This window comes from Thermothelomyces thermophilus, chromosome 2 (assembly GCF_000226095.1).
Source record: "Thermothelomyces thermophilus ATCC 42464 chromosome 2, complete sequence".
Classification (NCBI taxonomy): domain Eukaryota; kingdom Fungi; phylum Ascomycota; class Sordariomycetes; order Sordariales; family Chaetomiaceae; genus Thermothelomyces; species Thermothelomyces thermophilus.
This window is the reverse complement of record NC_016473.1, coordinates 4,372,781-4,395,303: the sequence shown is the minus strand read 5'-3', so window position 1 is coordinate 4,395,303 and position 22,523 is coordinate 4,372,781. Positions and strand designations below refer to the sequence as shown.

At 56.2% G+C, this 22,523-nt stretch overlaps 5 protein-coding genes across 5 annotated transcripts; 3 read left to right on the top strand and 2 right to left on the bottom strand.

Annotated features, from left to right (window-relative positions):
• The first annotated feature begins 131 nt into the window (after positions 1-131).
• MYCTH_2314846 (uncharacterized protein) lies at positions 132-1,579 on the top strand. Its single transcript, XM_003662095.1, has 2 exons — positions 132-1,387; positions 1,466-1,579. Exon 1 carries the CDS (start codon positions 390-392, stop codon positions 1,272-1,274), a length of 885 nt encoding a protein of 294 aa, XP_003662143.1. The 5' UTR covers positions 132-389; the 3' UTR covers positions 1,275-1,387; positions 1,466-1,579.
• Positions 1,580-1,616: 37 nt separating this feature from the next.
• Positions 1,617-4,182, bottom strand: MYCTH_100290 (uncharacterized protein; the record flags this gene model as incomplete). Its single annotated transcript, XM_003662094.1, has 7 exons — positions 1,617-2,524; positions 2,581-2,698; positions 2,752-3,015; positions 3,076-3,220; positions 3,479-3,550; positions 3,605-3,980; positions 4,128-4,182. 7 exons carry the CDS (start codon positions 4,180-4,182, stop codon positions 1,617-1,619), a joined length of 1,938 nt encoding a protein of 645 aa, XP_003662142.1.
• A 2,784-nt stretch (positions 4,183-6,966) lies between these two features.
• On the top strand, positions 6,967-9,350 carry MYCTH_2302360 (uncharacterized protein). Its single transcript, XM_003662093.1, has 3 exons — positions 6,967-8,471; positions 8,557-8,700; positions 8,765-9,350. The coding sequence occupies exons 1-3, from the start codon at positions 7,097-7,099 to the stop codon at positions 8,809-8,811; spliced, it is 1,566 nt and encodes a 521-aa protein (XP_003662141.1). The 5' UTR covers positions 6,967-7,096; the 3' UTR covers positions 8,812-9,350.
• A 2,062-nt stretch (positions 9,351-11,412) lies between these two features.
• On the bottom strand, positions 11,413-17,276 carry MYCTH_2302356 (uncharacterized protein). Its single transcript, XM_003662092.1, has 3 exons — positions 17,178-17,276; positions 16,360-16,724; positions 11,413-16,270 (listed from the first exon to the last, which is right to left on the bottom strand). The coding sequence occupies exons 2-3, from the start codon at positions 16,675-16,677 to the stop codon at positions 11,633-11,635; spliced, it is 4,956 nt and encodes a 1,651-aa protein (XP_003662140.1). The 5' UTR covers positions 16,678-16,724; positions 17,178-17,276; the 3' UTR covers positions 11,413-11,632.
• Positions 17,277-18,368: 1,092 nt separating this feature from the next.
• On the top strand, positions 18,369-22,070 carry MYCTH_2302354 (uncharacterized protein). The gene is made up of 8 exons (XM_003662091.1): positions 18,369-18,654; positions 18,794-18,936; positions 19,007-19,174; positions 19,246-19,416; positions 19,477-20,786; positions 20,841-20,923; positions 20,978-21,281; positions 21,337-22,070. Exons 1-8 carry the CDS (start codon positions 18,585-18,587, stop codon positions 21,965-21,967), a joined length of 2,880 nt encoding a protein of 959 aa, XP_003662139.1. The 5' UTR covers positions 18,369-18,584; the 3' UTR covers positions 21,968-22,070.
• The last annotated feature ends 453 nt before the right edge of the window (positions 22,071-22,523 follow it).

Below are 22,523 nucleotides of genomic sequence, written 5' to 3'. Positions count from 1 at the left end.
GTGATATATTGACCTGCCTGTTTTGTGAGCCCCCTCGCGTGTTGCGCCGATATTTTGCTACTTGACTCATTTCAACTTATCGTCTTCTCACTTCTAACCTTTTTTTCTTTCAGCTCAACTCTGTCTAACCTATCCGCCTCTCTCTTTCCTTTTCCTTTTCACTAATTAATATAACCCGGGGCAGTCCCCAGCGACAACCCCTCAACCCCTCAACCCCTCGTAAGCCGCCATCAGGTTCTATCCTCCACCGTCATCGACTCATCCGGCCCCCGTTCATCATCGTCACCATCCCCACTGTCATCAAGAACAAAGGCAACAGCTTCACCAACAAAACAACAAGAAAGGATTTTCAAGGGACAGGCCGTATTACTTCAAGGTTAAAAAACAAAATGGCCGACTCCAACCCCCCGACCATCGAGACCAACAATCTCACCTACACGTTCCCGAACGCCACGGCCGGCGTCTCCAACGTCACCCTCTCGCTGCCGGCCCGGTCCCGCACCCTCCTGATCGGCGCCAACGGGGCCGGCAAGACGACGCTGCTCCGCCTGCTGGCGGGCAAGCGGCTGGCGCCGGCGGGCGCGGTGCGGGTCTCGGGCGTGGACCCGTTCAAGGACTCGGTCGAGGGCGTGACCTACCTGGGGCTCGAGTGGGTGCTGAACGGGATCGTGCGGTCCGACATCGGGGTGGGCGAGCTGCTGCGCAGCGTCGGCGGGGACGCGTACCCGGAGCGGCGCGACGAGCTGGTGGCGGTGCTCGACATCGACACGGCCTGGCGCATGCACGCCGTCTCGGACGGCGAGCGCCGCCGCGTCCAGCTCGCCATGGGCCTCATCCGCCCCTGGCGCGTCCTCCTGCTCGACGAGATCACCGTCGACCTCGACGTCTGGAGCCGCGCCCAGTTCCTCGGCTTCCTCCGCCGCGAGACCGAGACGAGGGACTGCACCGTCGTCTACGCCACCCACATCCTCGACAACCTCGCCGGTTGGCCCACCCATCTCGTCCACATGCACCTCGGCACCGTCAAGGGCTGGGGCCCGGCCGAGGTCATGCTCAAGGAAGCCGACCAGCCGGATCCCGAGGAGGGCGACGGCATCATCGGCGTCAAGGGGAACAGCAGGCTGGGCGAGCTGGTCTTGCGCTGGCTGAGGGACGATCTGAGGGAGAGGGGCCCGCGGAGCCAGCACAAACACAAACGGGGCCCAGAGGGCTGGACGTACAGCCTGACCGGTTTGGGAGGGTACGGTTTTGAGTCCAAGGGCGGCAAAGACTAGGGGGAAAAGGGGGGTGCGGTTGTTACCGAGAAGGGTCGCACGCGACAAGCCCACTTCCAAAGGGAGAGGTTTTGTTGATGTGCGTGGACAGTTTTGTTTGAGAAACGGGGAATGACTAGAGAGAGAAGGATGCTTCTTTTTTAACATGATACCCGGCGGCATTTAACATGGGTTTGTACGGGCAGGGGAATATCGGAACTTCAAATAGAGATAAAAGAAAGATAAAGAGGATGAGGGGTGGCCATATATCGCGATCCAATCAACTTGTTGAGAAGACAGTCAATATCAACATGATTGTCCGTTCATCATCGCCAGGGTATCACAGCCTCCGAAGTCCGCTTCTCATGACCGTCTCGCCCTCATCAGGTTCTTCATCGTGTTGTACATCAGGTCGGAAATGCCCCCGAACCCCTTAGCCTCAAGATACTCCAGCACGCCGGATCGGTACTCCTGCCACGACAGCGCCAAGCCTCCCCGGTTTGCGAGGCGCCCGAGCGAGACCTGGGTTACCGGCCCGGCGTGTCTGGCGCGTAGATCCTCCATCTCGTCCTCTTCCAGCTGCCGTATGTACGAGAGCGACTGCAGGCAGAGCAGCGGCGAGTGAGAGAGCCCGAAGGCCGTCGCGAGCGAGAGGTCCGGGTCCGCCGTCCTCATGTAGGCCTCGAGAGTCGCCTGCACAGGCTGCGGAATGCGGCACCCCTGGGCGTTGACGTCCGTGGTGGAGAACGCGCGGCCGCGCCACAGGCAGTTACAAAGATCCATCAGGAAGCCGTTAAACACGTTGACCTGGTCGCGCTCCCGGCGCGTCAACTGCCGCGCAACGGCCGGGGACATGACCGTCTCCCAGGCCCGCTTGTAAGAGGCGAGTATGCCGCAGAGCCGGGACGCGACGGCGAGCGAGGGGCTGAAGTAGACGAGGTACACGAGCAGCGGAGGCGGGATGGTGATCTCGATGTGCTGGAGCAGCTTCTTGCTCGAATAGAGAACCGCCGAAGCCCCGTAAAAGTCAAGGATGACGAGCTGTGTGCCCACTGTTGGCGAGGTTTGCGTCAGGGTCAGAGCAAGCTGGTTGACATAGTCGATAAGGCGGGGTATCGTGGCCCATGGGAGGGTGTCGACGCCGTTTGCGGCCTCCATGACGATGGTCCACCGGCGGAGGAGCGAAGTATAGAACTTCAGAAGCGATACCTGGGAGTTAGGCGTATTGTCGAGCACGGCATGCTCCAAGCCCTGGAGGGTCTTGTAGAGTTCTGCTCGCGATGTCAGCCGGTTGTTCTCGCACCCGTGTTGCGATGACATGCCGTACCCTCGAACTCGGCCAGGGGGGCAAAACTCAAGCACTCAAAGACAATATCCCGCTTCTCCGAGCCGTTCCATATGCGCAAAAATTGCGCAAAGAATGTGAGCAGTATAGGGGGTAATGTCTGCTTCAGAATTAGCAGGACGCCATTGGCGCCGGAGAACCAACTGCACAAACCTTGGTGGCGACGACATAATCATGGATAACCTCGACCATGTCCAGGAATATCTCCGAATCAGCATCACCGCTGGCGACGTCGCCCAGGCATGCCATCAACCAGTTGCTGATGCGGGACGATGCCTCGGCGTTTGGTCGCAAAAACAAGAACTTTTGGAGGAGCGGATCGGCCAGGACGGCCACAAGCTGGGAGGGCAGCTCGATTTTCTCGAGATTCCTCGCGAACGCCTCGGCGCTGTCAATTTCTTCCAAGGTAACCGAGCTCTGCTGACTGTTAGGCCACCGATATACACAGCTCTGGACTAGAGGGCAGGCAGCACTTACCTCTTGGGCGTGCAAAGTGCGGACTATTGGGAGCGAAGATCTTGCGGTTTTCAGCTTTTGGTCAATCGCATGGTTCACGGCAAAGCCATTTCTCACGCCCTGGTCGTCTCGATACTCAGAACGCCGCTGCTGGATCTCGTCGAGTCTTGCTCGCCATTGCGGATCAGGGTGCTGCCACAGGTCAGCGCTGGTGACGACGCGGCGTGTCTAGGCGGATCGCACCTTGAAAGTTGCGGCTCGCCCCTTGGTGATGTCTCCTACTATGATTTCCGGGTAATAGCTCTTGAAGACGCGCAGAAGACCAGTCAGGCTGGGGTCGCCGCCCGTTTGTCGAGACAGGTGAAGTCTGCCATAGGCCGTTAGACTTGTCCCACCTGCCTTTCCGCAAAATGAGAGCACTCACATGCCCTGGATCCGAAATGGCCTCACATGCTTCCGCCTCGTCACCAACGCCAGGAGATGGCACAGCTGGGGTCTGTAGCGATGGTGAGCCCTATGTCAGGGGCGAGTTCGGCGGGCTTCGTCTGACCTGATAGCGGCAGTGTCGAGCAGGTTGAACAGCACGCTGTAAACCTGCGAGAGAACGGCCGGGTTCTCCAGCAAGTGATAAACCATCACAAGCCAGCGGAGGAACAGAGCTTGCAGCGGAAAGGAGGGCTTGAGCTGGCCGTGTCCCAACGCGCCGATAAAACGTAGGACGACCTCATCGCTGACCTTCCCTGACGGATACAGGTTTCGAACAATGGCACCAAGGCTCGCCTGGTCTAGGTGGTTGCGAACAGTGAGCAGGTCGACGAGTCGGGCGAGTTCGTCCGGCAGCGCCCCTCTGTCGTAGAGCAGCGCGGTCGCCTTCTCCACCGTCGACTTGATGTTTGTCTGACGACGCTTTGCAGGCACCTTGGAGGCTTGTCCCAGTTGTCAGCAGCGTCGAGACGGTGTCGAGAAATAGTTCATTTTCATCTTCATTTGATTGCCCTGAACGGAAACAAAAAGGGAGAGGAATGAGATAATTCCATCGCCCGCATTCCGCATTCGCCTGACGAATTGCTTACCCGCTTCAAGATCTCCGATGAGACCGCCAAGGTCATCATCCTCTGGGGACGGCATCGTCTTCCGATTGAATCGCGAGTTTCGCAATCAGTGCAATGGAGCCAATCAATAAGTCTCGCACCGTCTCCGCATCTCTCAAAGACAATCCAGTTTGAAAGCGAAATGTTGAGAACGTCTATGGGAGTGCTCGATGCAGACTCGTTCTTTCCAGCAATGAGACGCGTTTAAAGAGGTTGTATGACGTAACTTACATCGCGTGCTGCCAATACACTTCACTGTAACTTGCTGCTCACAATACATAGCGTGACAAGCTTGGGGTTCTGCCTGCCAAGATCGAACACTACTGTGTACGGATTACCCTTTCTTGATACGTAAGGTATTGGTACAGTACAGCAGTAAGTTACATACAGCAAATTCGAGGCACCCTGTCAGGTATTGTGAAATTACGCTCTAGTCAACCGTCGTCTTGTTGACTTGTTACGGGCGGAATATGGGAGTAATATCGTTGAATACAACATTCTACCCCTTTCTCGCCTGTCTCTAATTGTAAACACGCAAAGTCTGAGGACTAACGAGCTCAAACTCAAGAGAGCTTGGTATTGAACTCCTCCAGCACACTTTGAAACTTCCCGAAAGTCCGTGCAGGCACTGCCGGACCAAGGCATCATACCAGCTTTGCCTTCCTAGAGTTGACATGTTTAAGTCTTGGGACGCAGCTAGCTGCCTGCCATGCAGCATCACACCTTCCCTCACAGAGCAAGAAAGCCTGAAAAGGCAGCAACACCGAATTCGTTGCGATTTCCCATCTCTGTTGCTGTCATGATTTATGAAAACTCGCCGACCCCGCTCTCAATCCGTGTAACCACACTGCAATCCGTTTTCATGGCATTTATTGGCTCCTGTTCCCTGCTATTGTCCACATGTTGCCGGGGAGAGATGCTTTTCTGTATCAGCTTCGGTCCTGTTCCCCCGAGTCTCTTTCCTCTCCTGTCCTACCGACGTACTCACTGTCGGGGTTCTCGCTGACCCCCACGTATGAAATCCGTACATACATACGCCTTGTATCACCATGCAGCTTAAGATGCCGATCGACTTCGTACTCGGCCAACAGATAACTTCGCGGAGCTTCGGCATTGAATGCGTGCGCTCAACTGGGCGTGCCCTGGAGATCAGCGTCTTCATGCTAAGACTTGGACCGAAGCCTACCCAGCCATGTCAATGTTTGGAGCCTAGTCAGCACGAAGTCTCGGCGACACCAGAGTCCAGCCATGACAACCTCATTACCTGAGCTGGGAAGGGAAGAGAGAAAAAAAAGCACATGGAGTTGCTCGGTGCGAAAGTGACGGTATTGCCGCCCCTGATGCCCTAGGGCGGTTGGCGAATCACAGCGCCATGGCGTACGACACGACTTCCTCGTTTGATCAAAGACTTTTGATGCGACAAGTGTTTCTGTGTAACCATTTCATCTGCGGCCATCCCGCCATGGTTATCAACCGCTTGTCGCAACACGCATACTATACACCGTGTGCCATGTCGCCCCTCGGATGCGCATGGGCCTCGCACCAGCAACGACAGGGCAAGACTTTGCCAACTCGCAGCTTTGCCAGCTCGACAACTTTGACAACTGGACAGCAACACTAAAGCATCAAGATGCGCAACCCAACCAAGAAGAAGAGGTCTTGTTCGTATTCAGCACACCATGGACCGAGTGGTGAGCGAATGCTTGTCCGACATACGCGCGGTTTTCTTGTGCAACCTTGTGGCCGGAGGGGTTTGGGCGCCCTTATAGCCCACCATTCTGGCCGTGGTTCCCTAACGGGAGCCGGTTCTCCGTTTTGGTTCCGATAAACCCCAATTAGTTACCTCCCAGGTGCCGGCCACATCTATCGCTTGGCGCCCATCGGTATGTACATACTTGTATGTATGTACTGTACTCTGTACGTACATGAGGTACATATCCAGTGCGTACGGTATGTACATGACCAACGGCACCGACGATTGAGAAGCGGTGTCCATGCAGCTCGCAAAGCCCTTCATGTAGGTATGTATGCACATCCGTACACGTACGGATGTACGTTTAGGTACATTATCCACCTTGCTCGACAAATGATCTCGAACGGCGGCAATCTTTCCAGGGGCGAGGCTGCAGCACGGCGTTCTGTGTGACCATTCAACACCCCAACACCCCCATCTTCCTAAACGACAACCATTGTGAGAAGCGACGGGACTCCAAGCGTTGGTTAACCGACAAATTACAGGACAGAGACTGCTTACTTTTCAGCGTTCTTCTTGTTTGTCATACCGCAACCAGCGCTCAGTGTGCGATATTTGGGGTAAGAGAAGAACGAGGCTGTTCAACACACGCTGTTTCGTAACCTCGTTCTCTCAACGTTGTCGGGACGGCTGGTCCTGCTTCTGGTTCGCCCCCCAAACTTCCCCGCCGCCCATTGGGCCCCGGCCCCGGATCTCCTGAAAAGGCGAATCGAATCCTTCCGCAACGTTGCCCAGCTGCAACAGACCGCTTCTATTCGGCCTACGGCAGTTGGGCCGGGGTTACCTATAAACAACAAGCCTCCGACTACTCGGCCCTGTCTCACACTGGTTCGTGTGCTCTTTCCGGAACCACTCGGTTGGTGCTGTGAGAGCCAGTCCACCTGCGTCTCTCATACTGGTCGCCACTCAGACACTGTGTGCAGCACCGCATGGGAGTCGAGCACGACCTCAGCGACTATTGGTGCCAGCCCGGCGGTTCCAGGTTGTGTCGTCCTGCCCCAAGGGGTGTCAATAAGTCAGTGGAGCTATCCTCGGTTGACCTCTCTTCATGAGTGCGCCTCCCACTGACTTGACTGACCAGGTTTACCTTATGCCCCTTGTGTTGCTCTGCCCTTCCCTTCATAGCTCTGGGCTTGTTTCAGCAAGCTTCTTTTCTGTGCCTTCCCCAGCTGCTCCTGTTCCAACGCCTACCCATGAAATGGAGCTCAGCAGGCGGCAGGACATAGTCTCGACTGTCCAAGATCTCCAGTCATGCATCCCCCTTTCGAACCAGCTACAGGATGGCGACATCATTTTGTTACTGACGCCTGGGATCGTGCCCGAGCTGAGCCCTCTAAACCGCAATCCCGATGAACCGACCAGAGATCCTTTTGAACCCCTCGGGAAAGCTCTGGCTAGGCACCACCCCTGGGTTCATCATGTCCCGTACCTGCCACGAAACGGGATTACCGGCACTCACGTCGTGCACATCAGGCTAGCGGCTGTTGTGATTTTTGTCATCTCAGGCCCTCCGCGTCATGGACAGCAGTCGCAAGTGGCTTTAGCGGAAATCACTCGATCCGTCTGCGAGTCCCGGCCTCAAATCATCCTGACCTGCTGTGAGCTGCAAGAACTAGGACCTCTCGAAGAATCCTTCCCCACGATATTAGAGGTGCCCAGCTTCGTTCCGTCAGATTTGGAGGAGGCCGCCGACGTCCTCTTTCAGTCGAAGAGACCTAGTCCCGGGCCGTTGGACATACGAGACCCGGTATTGTCGCCGAGAGCCTGGCCCGTCGAGGTATGGGACGGAATTCGTGACATGTCCGAAGTGCTCGACCTGTGGTGTCAGTGTCTTCCGAAAAACTTTCACCTTGGCCGCTACCAGTTCCAGTCATTGCTCTGCCGCGACGGTTATGCCATGCACTATGTCGTGCGAGAACCGGGGACTTGGCAACTTCTAGGCTTCTGTGCAACCTATACAACATATGCCGACAGCGACGGTGAGCGTCTGTTGGGATCTCTTGCCGCCCTTCTCGTGCGTCCGTCACACCGCCAGCGGGGCATTGGCCGGAGCCTACACGACCATGCTCTGCGCCAGCTCAAGAGGATACGCGGCGTTTGCCGCCTTCGGCTTGGTAGTACATTTCCTCGGCTCCTCTACGGGCTCCCGATCGACTCGCCCTTCGAAGGCTGGTTCCGGCGCCGCGGATGGCCGATAACCCTCCCCTCCTCGGCCGTAAGCTCGGAGCAAGAAGCATGTGACTGGTTTCTCAAATTCAAGGACTGGCCAGTGACGGGCCCGACGCCGTCCGAGCTCACGTTCCGCCCTTGCATGTTCTCGGAGTTCGACCTGGTGCTGGAGTTTGTGGACAAGGAGTCGTGTAAGAAGGACAACATGGGGTGGTACGACCAGTACGCCAAGCTCGCCAATACGATGAACATTCAGGATATTGTCCTGGGCCTTGATGGGGGCACTATCATTGCAGTGGCTTTGACTTACGTCAAGAACACCGGGAGCCCGGCGGCCGAAGACCTTCCCTGGGCCAGCACCATTGCAGACGACGTTGGGGGTGTCACATGTGTATGTGTCAGTGGTACGTATTCCGCCATCGACGGGCGTTCTGAAGGAGGAGGTGTGGGTGTATGCGTATAGATGCTGACGGGAGTTCTGGTTTGTAGATGAGGTGCCCAATACGGCAAACAAGCGGGACGCGGTCATGATTAGGCTTCTTGACAGTTGCATCCGCCTGCTCAGCGAGCAAGGGATGAATAAGCTGCTCATTGATGCCGTCAAAGGAGGAGACGAGGGATTTCAGTCAATGGGTGAGTCCGTTTCCAGGCCTGGCAATTTTGTAACTCGCACAACCGTGCTGACACGGAGCATCAGGCTTTCAGAAATGGGCGAGGTACCGAGACGTTTGGCGGTGTGTTTGAAAACCGGCGGTATTCCGTTTCTTGGCGCGGACAGGAGGCGAGATGGGAGCCCAGCTTGGGGGAGCACTGCACCTGCCTCGAGCGGTGCGAAGGCGAGGACCAGCCCGAGCTCAGCATCTGTTTGCTGGGCTGACGCGAGCGGCCTGCTTTGGAAGCTGTGGTCTCATGGCTGTCGAACAAAATTACCAACTGCCGGGCCGACTTCCACACGCAGCGAAGATCTCCCCGCTCAGCAGAACAACGAACGAATCGGTTGCCCAGTCAGATGGCCAAACTCAGCTGTCTGTGCCCAACGTATTTCTGAGAGAAGCCGAGTGTCACGGCGACCATGCGGGCAGCGCGGCCGCGCTTCCACGATAGCCAAGGGCATCCAATGTTCTGGCTCAGAACCCCGGCAAGCTCCAGGTCCCCCCGCTTGGCATGCACTCGAGCAGCAAGGAAGACAAGGAGTTAGCCGCATTCTCAGGCAAACTCCGCTGCGGTGCTGACCGCATCGCGTTGTGGACCGCTTCGGGGCTGCCGGACTTCCCCGCTTCTTACCCAATGACACGGCAGTGACAAGGCCAAATATCCCATGTATCACCGTCCCTCTGACATTGCCAGAAGCTCGGCCATCCATGCAAGACCACTTCGATTAAGTTTCTGATCTGCACTCCGCAAGACTTATGTCAAGCGAGGAATGGCCACAGTTCTTGAGACGGACGGAGCATCAGTGCCGGGCCACCGGCCCCAGGGCCCCGAACCGACTGACATGCGGTGAAGAGTGCGTGTCCGTCCATGATGCTGTTCGCCGTGGTGTAACCAATGGCTATATGGTCACACGTCAACCCGCAGGCCTGACGCCAATACAAACCAGCTCGCTGCCGGCCCTTACGAACACACTTAGCGATGTTTCACAAAGGGCAGAGAAACAAGGTTTCCCTCAGGTATACGCACATGGGTGGTGTGCTTATGCTCAGCTGTGGGTACTTTGGCAAGAACCCAAGACCCTTTCAAGAACCCTTTCCCAGTAAGAGTGGAAGGATTCGACTTGCGTCCGATCCCGCAATCCGATACTTCTCATGCCCAGATCCGGCAGACGAAAACCTGGCCTCCTGCATTTCGGCCCTATCCCCTCTCAAGAGCGGCAGGAACCCCTCCTCGCATGGAGGCTCTCAAGAATTTGCGCATTCTCTTGTATGTACCGTACACGTACATACGTGTACAGTACATATCTCGGGCCCCAACGGAGCCTGCTACGCCCTCCGGTTCTCTCTCTGCCGTTCCCAAGCGGCCTGATAGTCTACACGTCATCTTTGGCAACCGCCGAGTGGCTAGCGCAGCGCAAGGGGCGTCATGGCGCTCGCTGCAGGCGCGGGCGCGGGCGCAGTTGGGTAACGGGGAGGATCGGCCCCTAAACTGTACAGAGCACACAGAGAGAGAGAGGGGGAGAGTGAGTGAGACGGCATAGGACTATGAGACCGGGAAGGAGGGGGGAGGGGAAGGGGAGAGAGCAGATGCAGATGCAGAGAAATGGCCAGAAGAGGGCGGGGAAGAAAGTCTTGACTGGGGGCCGACACTAGATCTTTCCTTTCGTTGGGATGTGAAGGGCCAACGAACGGTCCACCATCTACTTGGTAGTGTATGTATGTATGTACATTCTTGGTAAAAGTATGCTGGCCGCCCGTCATCCTGGCCGCCTCGCTGGGGACAGGCTGCGTCCTGTGCACATCGACACAAATGGGGAAAGGGGAGGGGAGGGGGTTCGCATCGTAGTTCTAGTACCACCACCGCTGCCACTACAAGGAAGACTTTGCGGCACATGAATTCAAGCTGTCGGTGGTTTCTTTTGTGGAAGTTGAGGACTCGGTGTGCCGTGTAGCGGACCCAAGGAAGGGGGGGGGCAAGAGAGATGTATACACAGACTGCACGCATATGTATATAGACGTTTTCCGCTCAGTTTTGGACTAGCCTAAGGCGTAGGGTGATGTTTTTTTTTCCCTCTCTCTCATGAGCCGGCACTAGCTTGAGTTCTTGGGCGAAGCTTCACGCAGAGTTGCCCGAGGACCGTGGTAATCAGGACATGATCTCCCAGGATATGACAGAGAAGAAGATGTTCGACTCACCCAGGCTCCGGCGTCCATAGTTTCTGAGTGTTTCAGCCCTTCACCTTTCTCGGAGACTCGGCGCCCACGCAAGTCCATGTAGGTACATACCGTGCCCATAGCTGCCCTGGGAATAGCTGCCCCGGCAAAAGTATTGGGAGCTTAGGGAGAGTAGGAAATAAAGAGCAAAAGAAAAAAAGATGAACGAACTTCTCGGGTCCGGCTGCCATGACGACATAATATTGAGCTGGTCCCGGATGCCTTGGTGGCCCCCAAGGGCAGAGCAGACGTGGACCATGATTCTTGGGGGTAAGATTATGCCCTGCAAAACAGGATAGGGTGCGCTTTAGGGAGGGAAGGGGGGAAATAGCGGGCGTGCGAGCATCACCTTCTGATAACGACGCCGTTGTAAAGCATTCCTTCTTTCTCACAACCTCGCAAAACAAATGACCAAGCCCACGCCTCTAACCGAATAATTTTACGCCACCATATACTTGACATGACATCGTCCAAAAAAGTAAAGCACTACAAGAATCTCCCGATCCACCGTGATTTTGTGCGCCTGTTGAGACATAAGCAAGCAGGAAAAACCGGGAACCACACTTAACTCCATTCCATCGACACCCACCCGTCCACCCGAATTCGTCAACGTTCTTCCTGCTCCTGTATCTCTCAATTCTCCTATTGATCCTGGTAGGAGGACCCAGGCCAGGTCAGGTCAGGTCATAGGGATTAGTTCAAGTCCACTTTGAGAAATCGACCGAATCCACTAGCGCCTCAGCCGTGCTCGGCTGCAGCGCCTCGGTGTTCTCTGTCGTCACTGTCGATAGCATGCTCGAGCGGTGCGACTGGTCGGTCGCGCTGGTGGCGTTGGTGAAGAAGGTCGCGACGGACGACCTGCGCAGGCTGCTGAAGCTGTCGCGCATACCTGCCGTCCGAGCACTGTTGGCCCCGCCAGCACCGGGCACGCCACCCAGATCTCCGCCGCCGATGCCTCCCCCCGTTGCTGCGCCACTCCCTCCCTGCCCGGACGGTTGGTGATGGTGATGGTAGGCGGCAGCCCCGTGGCTCGCACCGCCGACGACGGACAAGCCGCCGGCTGCCGGCGCAGTAGAAGTGGCAGATGGCGTGGCAATGGCTCCTGACGGAGGCGACGGCGAGACGCCGGGCCCCCCAGACTTGGGGCCGTAGCGGGCGCGCAGTGCATTGATCTGGCGGAGGCGCTCGCGCCACGACGACACGTGCTCGCCATCCTCCCTATTGGCCCAGACGAGCGAGAAGACCGAGGCGTTGAGCGCGAGCAGCCGGACGAAGCCGGGGAGTGCCTCGAGGCTGATCATCTTGGGCTCGGCCGCTGGCGAGATTTCGGGGAAACCAGACTGGCTCATGACTTGGACCATGCAGAAGCGCGAGGCGCCGTCCTCCCGCGGCATGCGCGAAGCGACAAAGGGGAGGTGAGGAGTCGGCGTAATGACGATGTAGACATAGTTGAATTGGGACGGAAACGTGTCGAATTTGAAGGGCAGGCCCGAGTCATTCCAGACGATGTTGACAAAATCGTTCCCAATGTGCCGCTTCTTCGCGACGCACTGCGGGTCTGTCTCGAGGTTTGTTGGCATCTGAGTTGTGATGTGGAACACGATCTCGGTGACGCGGTCTCGGAAGCAGTAGGTGTACTTTCCGTCCAGGTCGTTTTCACGGTCCAGGCCCTGCGTGTTGAAGGTGGCCCCCTTCAGCCTTGTCAGCGTCCCCAGCCCTTTGAGGAATCGGTGATAATCAGGGCTGCCGCTGGTGTTGGCGAGAATCTCCGCCTCCTTGGTCTGCCCCTCCTTTATGTAGACGACGCCCACCTTGTGGCCGTCCACTGGAGAGTTACGGTCGAAGACGCGGATGGCCCGGTCGACGGCATCTTCGTCGGGAAGCGGGATCGGCCGGATGGCGGGATCGTAGAGTTGCGGCATCGGAGCCAGCAACTGCATCAACAAGTGGCTCGGGAAAATGGTGAGGCCGTCCTGGAACCGCCCTTCCCACGCCGCAGCGTCGGAGCCGTCGGGGGCTGACAGATTCGGCGTAGGCGTGAACTCAACGCGGAGCGCATAGGAGGACGTGCCGGAAGGGTAGCGCCGTGTGATCTCAGCCCAGTTGGACCCGGTCGCCTGTCGGATCGTGAGGATGCTGTTTCCGATGATCCACCGCTTCTTTTGAATCTCCCCAAAATACTGCTCCTTGAAGAGGGGGTCCTGGGCCGAGTCGCCGGCGTCGGAAAATGCCACGCGCTGCATAAAGTCGAGGGTGATTTGGGCGTGCTCCTCGGTGCTCGCGCTCCCGTCAACGTCCGTGAACAGATTTTTCGTGATCCAGCCGATATGGTTCGGCCGGTCCGGAAGCTTGAGGGCGAGGAACCAAAACGTGATGACGTGGTATGCCAGGGCATATACATACTGCGGCAGATCATCGCTGGGGGCTTGTTGGCCAAGAGCATCCGGCTGGCTCACCGAGGCGACGTTTGGCGTTGCCGGCTCGCCGACGATGCTGCCGCGCATCGCGAGCTTCTTCTCACGGACGTATTGTAGATACCTGAAACAGATTCCCAGAACGATACGGTAATCGTCGTCGCGGAAGTTGGAGTACAGCGAGCGCAGCCGGCTGAGGCAGGCTAAGAACTCGAGAATGTGCATCGCCACAAATGGCTGCGTGATGACCTGGGACATCTTTTGCAGAATGGGGACGAGTGACTTGCTCACCGACATGGGCAGCTCGTGGCAGCACACCGAGAGAGCGTGAATGCACGTCTTTGCTGTTTTGTCTGAAATGCCATGCGTAAAGGCCCTGACCATTTCATCCTCGTCCGTCTTCTGGAAATGGTGATGGTAGCTGACGATCATGATGAGGGAGCGGAACAAGCAGTTGGCAACATCGCTACGGCGAAGGCCTGATGAGGGCGGAGGCTCCTGGAAATTGCTCGTCCTGACCATCTCGCAGAGGAGGCGCCGCAACTCCTGGATATAGGGTATCGCATCCCTGAATAACGGGTGGTTGCTGAGCTGGGCTGGGAGATGAACCAAAACGAAGCTGTAGACTTCCCAGTTGCATCCATGGTGGAAGAGACTGAGCACTGCCTCCAACCACTGCGCCATATTCAACACTGTTGCTCCCTTCTCCGATGAGCCGGGCCCACTCGCATTTGAGGCGTGTGAGGCTAGCAGCGGACTTGGTCTCGCTGGCGGCGTCTCGGGCAGCGCGTCGGCATCTGGTAATGACCATAGCCTCTGGCCCTGATAGATGGTCGGCTTGGGAGTAGATGCCGACCGAGTGGGAACGCCCCGCTCAGCTGTCTGACCTTGGCTGAACGATATGCCGCGGGTCGGCCGCCCTCCGGTGTGCTCTGGCCTTGATAGTCTTGCCGGCTGTGCGGCATCCTCTGCCAGTTTGCGCGCGAGAGACGCTTCGGTCCTGTACAAGGTCGCAGCCAGTGTCTCGTTCTCTATCAGCGTTGTGAGGTAGACTTGATGTTCAAAGTCGGCCCGGAGGCGGAAAAGAAGCTTCATCGCCGTAAGCCGAGCGTCTAGCTCACAAGAGTTTGAGCGAGCGATATGAACAAGCGCCGTGTACGCTTTAGCCGCCTTTGAACCATTGTTGTTCATGGTTCGGATGAATATCTGAGAATAGCCTTTGGTGACAACATTGGACGCGCTCTGGCTTGTTTGGCCAGATATCTGGCCATGCTGGGGTGCTAGGCCGGCCTCGGGCGTGGGCAGTACGGACAAAGGCGGCCTAGACATGTCTTTGGCAACCACGCCCTTGAAAGCATCCAGGATATCGTCGAAGAGGAAGTCAGGTACTGTTTCCGCCACATTGACCAGGAACGCTACCGTTTCTTGGAGGACGCCACCATCGGTCTCGAGTGGTAGCCCGGCGAGCACTCGCTGGATGAGATTGGTAACCGCATCCTCTTCAACGAGGGCCTCGGCAAGACAGAGGAAGTCGTAAACCTCGATGATGACCTCCAAGGCGCCCAGTCGAGTAGAAGAGTTGCGGCTCCGGTTGAGAAAGAAGCAGTCCAAGACTAGCTTGAGGCTGTCCTTCCAGCCGACTTCTGACGGGAAACAAGCTCGGGTTTCTTTGAGGTACGCAGTCACGAGGGCCGCCGCCGAGTCTGGAAGCGCATGCTGAACTTCAGACAGAAACACCATGCATTCGTCCCGCTGCAAAAAGTCCGGGTCGTTTTTGGTGACCAGGGCTTCGATCCGGCTGACCAGCGACCTCAGCTGGACAGTGACGGTGTCCTCAGGCTCCCTTTCATCCTTAGCGGCTGTGGGAAGGGTAGTCAAACTAGAACTCGCAGAGGGCGGCGTATGAGTGGCTTTTGTCGCACACTGCACGGCAACAGAGAAGATCGGTGACCAGTTCTCTTCGACCAAGATGGCATTGATGCTGCCCTCGCGACCATCAAACAATGAATTGATGAGCTTCAAGACCTCGTTTGCTATCCTGGTGGAACTGCTCTTGGCAACCGTAGCCAGACCGTCGACGAGGAGAGCCAGGGGGACGGCCGGGTACCCTTTCTCGGCAGACTTGGAGAGCAGTTTCTTCAAGACTGAGAGCGCACCGCGAACATCTCGGACGGAGTCCTTGTCCTTGTCCTTGTCCGGGGACGTGGAGTATGTGCGGAGCAAGTCGAGCAAGATCCTAACGGTCGACTGGCCGTGATGAGACTTGCAGATGATGGATATGGTGTGCCAGGCATCCTTTTGCAGATTGGGAACCAAGCAGTGAATCGAGCTGAGGATCTGGATGCAATCTCTTAGCTTGTCGTTCGGAATGGTGCCAAACGTGACCACGGTGTCAACCACGTTGATGCAGGATCTCAAGTCATCTTCCACGCTCGTGTTCATGCATATCTCGAGGATTATGGCCATCAAATTCCCAACCACGCCGTCCGTGGCAAATTTGAAATTGAACTTGATGACATCTTTGAGAAGCGCGAACAGCCGGGCCAGGTTCTTCTCTTCGCCTGTCAACGGGGTACTCCCTCTGGGGGGCCTGCCGGCCCCGCGAGAGGCCTGTCGCCGAGCAGTCCTGGCAGCCTTGTACGCCTCCTGCAGCCACTTGGTCAAGAGTGGGAAGATGTCGTAGTAGAAACCCGATATATTGCGGCCCCGGTTGGTTAGATCCTCGAGGGCAGCCAGCTGGAGATGAAAATCCTCGGATTGATCCAGCGCGGCCAGGGTGCTGAAGTATTCGTGTCGTTCGAGCTCAGTAGAGCCGGGGCATTTGATACACTCGGCAAGGAGCTGCCAGGCGGCCTGTCGAGCACTGGGCGGTTTGGTCGGGTGAATCAAGTCCTTTGCAGCATGCCAGATATCGCGTACCTGCTGGGTCCGGGCGTATCTCAAGGTCAGAGGCGCTGAAACAACTAAGTGAAATCAAAAGGAGGGAGGGGGGGACGGCAATAACAACGTACCGGGTTGAGAGGGAAATCGGCAATCGCATAGCGTAGCGAGTTAGCAGCAGCGACCCGATCACCCAACTGGCCATCCTTGAGTTGTTGGAAAAGCTCGGTCTGCTCGGGGGAGAGCCCATGGAGGGCAGATATTGGCGGGAGGGTATCGGAACGTTGGGCGAGGGACTGGGACCCGGAGATCGGCTGAAAGGGTTGCTGAATGACCGGAGGAGACTTGGTCAACTTTCCACCGCCGGCGAGCCCCTTGAACATGCCGGCAAGGCCGCCGCTGCTCCTCGTCTCCTGCGGTGGCTGCTCGTCTCCGGGGGAGGGCGACATGGGCTCCTGGGCTGCTGGGTCTTCTGTGGCCGAGTGGCCTAGAGAAGCTAATCGCCGCAGCATATTAGCGAGTGGTTCAAGTGGCTCATCGGGATCGAGGTCACAGATGAGTGCAAGGAATCATCGACATTCGGATCGCCAAAAAAAAAAAAAAAATAAGAATGTATGACGTTCGGCGGTAGACCGGCAGACTGGCAGGTGGTAGTGCTTTGGTGCAGGAACATGCAGGAGCTTGCAGCAGCCGCATGCAGGGCCGCCCAACAATGGGTCCGCCCCAACTGGTCGGCAGCCAGAGGGAGTGGCAGCGCAAGCCGCAGCGGTGGGTGGTAAACTGGAAGATATGACAATGCGCGACCTGCGAGGCCGGCGATACATGGACGTGCGCTGCCGGGACGAAGACGGGCAAGTTGAATAGATGTAGGTGAGGGTGCGGGACTGAAATCGTAAGAACCGGAGGGAATGCGGGATGGTGCGGTTCCGAATCAAGAGACTTCACTTACACGGAGGAGCGCCAGTGGCATAAAAACTCACGCTCCAAGAGCGTCGATATGAGGCCGAGAGGTTGGAGAGGGTCTCCGGATCAGGTCGGGAACGCGAATGCCGGTCGACCACCACGCGACCCTCGAACCTTTACCCTTGTTGGATTATGGAGCAGGTGAGGGGAAGATCGAGGACCGAACTTCGAGGATTCCGCCTGAACCAAGACCACATGCACCACCACCCACTCCAAGAATGGCAGCCACACCTCACCTCACGCGCAGCCTGTCGCCGGTGATCGCTTGCGTTTTTTTTTCTCCCCCGCACGGAATCCGTTTTGGTGGTTTCCCTGTTGTCTGACCCGTCGATCGCCCGGCCGGGTACAGATGCAGGAGGAACAAGGCAAAAAAAAAAAAAAAAAAAAAATGTTGAGCTTCTCGGTCTGCGGCCCGCGCCAACCACGGGACAGGATGACGAAGTGTCTGTCCAGTCAAAATCTGGGGTCACGCAAGGGGCATAGATAGGGTACAAGAAGAGAGTGGGTCTACGATCTGACCGAGCGATTGGCCGGCCCTGCATGCCCGCTGGCTCCCAGCTCCTTGCAAGAAGCAAGCCAGACTTATGCTTGCGCAGCCGCATGGGAGGTCGCTGATGATGCACAGATACTATGCCAAGGTAAGGTATGTCCCTTACTGTGTAGAGCAATCGCCATGGAAAACGTAGAGGAAAGAGGCAGGAGGGACTTGAAACGATGTACACAATTGGACTCAATGCTCGACCCTGTCTGAAGATGTGGGCAAGGTGATATATCGTGACGCGAAACTAACAGCAGCGTCTTAACCATATTTTCAGCCGCCGACGATTTGAACGGCAATCTCGTTGTGATTGTATTCCGTGCAGACGCAGGTACTTCACACAGACCTCCCCTTAGGTAATTCCAATGATCACCTAAGGCAAGTATGTACCTAAGGTAGGTACCTTAAATACCGTAGGTACGGATTGTAGCTTTCAGTACCAAAAGAATTACTGTTATGTACTGTGGATTTACCTGGAAATTCGGGGATGCCACTATGCCAGTGAATTCAATTATCAAGCAGATCGGGTACAGTAGTAGGCAAGGCACCTTTACGGATATGGATTACTTGATCCAGGAAGTGGGCCCATTGGAGAAGGTTCGCAGCACTTGACTGCTAGTTAATAAGTTCAAGCTCCCCACTTTTATTTCCCTTGAGCGGTCGGTGCCGCACCCCACCTTGACCTGCACGCGGACCCCTCTGTTTGCCCGATTCGATTTGGCTCTAGAATGACCAGCGAGCAAATCCACCAATAACTCTGGCAACCACTGCTGCTTTTTCTTGATGTTTTGTTTTCCGACTTCCGCCTTCTGAGCTTCTCATCACCAAATCGCCACCCGGGAACATACGCCCGTCATGGCCTCAACATTGGATCACCTCGCCCAGTTGCTGAATGCAACTTTGGATGCGCAGAGCCATCGTAAAGGCAAGTTCCTGAGCCTTCAAATGCTCCGAGCATGGTAGCCCCGCCATTCTATGCCCGCAGTGTCGCCGGGTCCAGACTTTGGATGACGTCCTTATACTTCGAACCTCTGACCGCAGTACTAACGGCCGAGCTTGTACAGCTGAGAATGCCCTCAAAGAGGAATCGAAGAAGCCGAAATATTCCTTGTCGCTCCTTAGCATCGTGAACGCCGATGCTCAACCCCTCAAGATCCGCCTCGCCGCCGCTCTCGCTTTCAAGAACTTCATTCGCCATAACTATGTGGTGCGTGCGATGCGTCTACCCCTGCGGAAAAAAAGACGAGGAACATGTCAAGAGCCTAACTCTGTAGTAGGACGAAGAGGGCAACTACAAGCTCCCTCTGGATGAGGTGCAGACCATCAAATCAGAGCTCGTTGGGTTGATGATTTCATCTCCCCCCACAATACAGACCCAGCTTGGCGAAGCCATCAGCATCATTGCTGATTCGGACTTTTGGGAGCGCTGGGACACTCTTACCCAGGTACGACCCGGCCCGGAGGCGTTCGGCCATGTAATGCCTTGGTCCAACAACACTAACCCGGCTTCGTCTAGGACCTCGTCAGCCGTCTGTCCAATACCGACTATAAGGTCACAAACGGCGTTCTGGAAGTTGCCCACTCGATTTTCGTGCGGTGGCGCCCTCTATTCCAGTCCAACGAACTAAACAGGGAGATTCTACATGTTGTCGGGGTTTTCGGAGAGCCGTTCGTCCAGATGCTCAGCGTAAGAGAAAGCTGCCGAGTAGTTAGCCTCGACAACAACCCACTGACCCATTTTTGACAGATCGCAGACGGGCAAATCGAGGCAAACAAAGACAATGCCAGCGCACTCAAAGGCTGGCTCGAAACTATGAGCTTGTTGATAAGGATCCTCTATGACCTCTCGTGCCAAGATATTCCGCCCGTCATCGAGACACACCTGCAACCCATCACCGTGCTCCTCCACAAGTACATCACCTACACAAACCCCATCTTTGACGGCGAGGAGGATGAGGCGACGCCGCTCGAGACACTCAAGTCGGACATCTGCGACGTACTCCAGCTCTTTACCAACAAGTACGACGACGACTTTGGCCAATTCGTTCAGGAGTTCACAAACAATGTCTGGAACGTCTTGTCAAGCGTGGGTCCGGAGAAGAGATACGACACCCTTACAAGCAAAGCGCTGCAGTTCTTGACGGCTGTTGCCTCGGTGCGCCGTCACGCCGAGATTTTCAACAACGAGCAAATTCTGGGCACAATTGTTGAGAAGGTGATTCTCCCTAATGTTGCGCTCAGGGAGTCGGATGTCGAAATGTTCGAGGATGAGCCAATCGAGTTCATCCGGCGCGACCTCGAGGGTTCCGATACCGACTCGAGGAGGAGAGCGGCCACCGACTTCCTCCGCAAGCTCCTTGACAACTTCGAACCTCTTGTCACGCAGGTGGTCTTCAGGTATATCAACCACTACTTGACCGTTGGCAAGACGGACTGGAAGGCGAAGGACACGGCCGTCTACCTTTTCCTAGCCATCGCTGCCAAGGGTGCCGTCACTGCCGCACACGGCGTCAAGACGGTCAACAGCTTCGTCAATGTTGTTGAGTTCTTTGAGCAGAACATCGCCGCGGACCTTCTCACCGAGTCGACCGAACCAATTTCGAAAGTGGATGCCATCAAATACCTATATACCTTCCGCAGTCAGCTCAACAAGGCTCAGTGGGCCAGCGCCATCCAGCCTCTCATTCAGAACTTGGCCTCGTCCAATTACGTCGTCTACACTTATGCGGCGATCGCAGTGGAGAGGGTGCTATTCCTGACCGATGAGCAGGGCCAGCACTTGTTCCCGCGGAGCGATATCCAACCGTATGCCAAGGACCTGCTGGAACATTTGTTTGCCCTGATTGAGAAGGACACATCCTCTGCGAAGCTTCAGGAGAATGAATTCCTGATGCGCTGCATCATGAGGGTTCTGATCGTCATGAAGGACGGGATCCTTGAGTGTGGGGCTGAGGGTGTCCTGAACCACTTGATCAACATCACCAACGTGATTAAGGAGAACCCCAGCAACCCGCGTTTCTATTACTACCACTTTGAGGCAATCGGTGCCCTTGTGAGGTAAGATTTTGCCATTCCCACCCATGCTTGATCCAGAGAACTGACTTGCGGCAGGTACTGCGGTAACTCGCCTAAGCTAGACATGCTTCCCCGGTTGTGGACACCTTTCGTGGCCATCCTTCACGAGGATGTTTCTGGTAGGTTGCCCGCCGCCAACAGCACTGCGAAGCCTGTCTAACGGTCTGGTATAGAATTTGTTCCCTTCATCTTCCAGATCTTCGCTCTGCTCCTCGAGCTCAACCCTACGAACCAAGTGCCCGGCGACTTCAAGCTGCTCATTGAGGCGGTCCTCGCACCTGGGCCGTGGGAGACGAGGGGCAACGTGCCACCTCTGTCGAGGTTCATCGCTGCCATCATTCCCAAGGCTGCAGAGGAAATCAAGGCCGAGAACAAACTGGAGCCCTTCCTTGCCATATTCCAGCGCTTGCTGACGGGCAAGAAAACGGACCAAAATGCATTTGACATTCTCGAAGCTATCGTTGGCACTTTCCCTGGGTAAGTTACCAAGCCGCCGCGAAACGTTCCTAGCACATCTAACTCTGTTCGCTAGCGATGTTTTGGAGCCTTACTTTGGGACAATTATCACGCTCATCTTCACCAAGCTGCAATCGAACCCGACCGACTCGTACAAGTCTCGTGTGGCCCGCTTTTATCACTTGGTTTCGGCGCGCGGGGGCGAGGCCAGGATGGGCGCCGACTTCTTCATCAGGCATGCCGAGGCCATCCAGCAGAATGTATTTACGCCCTTCTACCTCACCGTCATCCTGCCCACGACGGGCCAGTTTGCCCGTCCTGTCGACCGCAAGCTCGGCGTCATCTCGTACACCAAGACGCTGTGCGAGTCGAAGCAGTTTGCCGAGCGCTACCAGAAGGGTTGGGGCTTCACGTGCAACAACCTTCTGGATCTGCTCAAGAACCCGCCGCGCGTGGCCGCCGGGTTTGGCGACGAGATTGTCAACGAGGCGGACGTGGACGATATAGGGTTTGGTGTCGGCTTCACCCCACTCAATACGTGCAAGCGCGGGTCCCGTGACGACTTCCCCGATATCGTGGAGGTGGACAAGTGGGTTAGTCAGTATTTGAAGGAGGCGAACCAGCGCCTTGGCGGCCTGGTGGCCACTTTCGTCGAGCAGCGGCTGACGCCTGAGGCGAAGGCCGCTTTGGCGCCGTACTTGGCTTAAGGCTCAATTGGGCAGGGGGTTTGCTGGTGAAATTGATTTGGGGTAGTTCAAGATGGTTTGGAGCGGCGTGGCACGACGTTGATTAGATGCTCGGCAGGCGGAACCGAAAATCGATACCAAGGGAATTTTGGTACCGAAGAAATGCAGCACCAAAAAAAAAAAAAAGGTGGATTCAGATTCATGGCGTTTTGGAAGACATGGAATAAATGCGGCATGTACCCTTGTCGTCTGCGTTAAAGTGGTTCAGAGGATCTAATGAGGACTCTGCTTCAATCCGGGATGCTTTACGCCCAAAAAGAACTGCAGAGCTCTCTGCTCGACGGTGTCTCTGGGCAAAAGGGATCACACATGTGGAGCAACACATGGAGGCTATGTTTGTATGTATGCACTTATGTGCTTGGCTGCTCTTTCGGCTGTCGGTCTATCGCACTCGTTCAGGCGTTGTTTGCGAGGCCTGACTGGGATTGGGAGCTGGAGCTTTGATGGATTTTGGTGAAACATATCAAGACTTACTTAGCTGAGCCGACACACGCACCTTTACTCGTTTCTAGTCTTT

Coding starts and splice junctions, on each gene's coding strand:
- MYCTH_2314846 (XM_003662095.1), top strand. CDS start 390: ATGGCCGACTCCAACCCCCCGACCATCGAGACCAACAATCTCACCTAC.
- MYCTH_2302360 (XM_003662093.1), top strand. CDS start 7,097: ATGGAGCTCAGCAGGCGGCAGGACATAGTCTCGACTGTCCAAGATCTC. Junction 8,472..8,556: donor CACATGTGTATGTGTCAGTG/GTACGTATTCCG, acceptor TCTGGTTTGTAG/ATGAGGTGCCCAATACGGCA. Junction 8,701..8,764: donor CGAGGGATTTCAGTCAATGG/GTGAGTCCGTTT, acceptor ACGGAGCATCAG/GCTTTCAGAAATGGGCGAGG.
- MYCTH_2302356 (XM_003662092.1), bottom strand. CDS start 16,677: ATGTCGCCCTCCCCCGGAGACGAGCAGCCACCGCAGGAGACGAGGAGC. Junction 16,271..16,359: donor CCGATTTCCCTCTCAACCCG/GTACGTTGTTAT, acceptor GCCCGGACCCAG/CAGGTACGCGATATCTGGCA.
- MYCTH_2302354 (XM_003662091.1), top strand. CDS start 18,585: ATGGCCTCAACATTGGATCACCTCGCCCAGTTGCTGAATGCAACTTTG. Junction 20,787..20,840: donor GCAATCGGTGCCCTTGTGAG/GTAAGATTTTGC, acceptor GACTTGCGGCAG/GTACTGCGGTAACTCGCCTA. Junction 20,924..20,977: donor CCTTCACGAGGATGTTTCTG/GTAGGTTGCCCG, acceptor GGTCTGGTATAG/AATTTGTTCCCTTCATCTTC.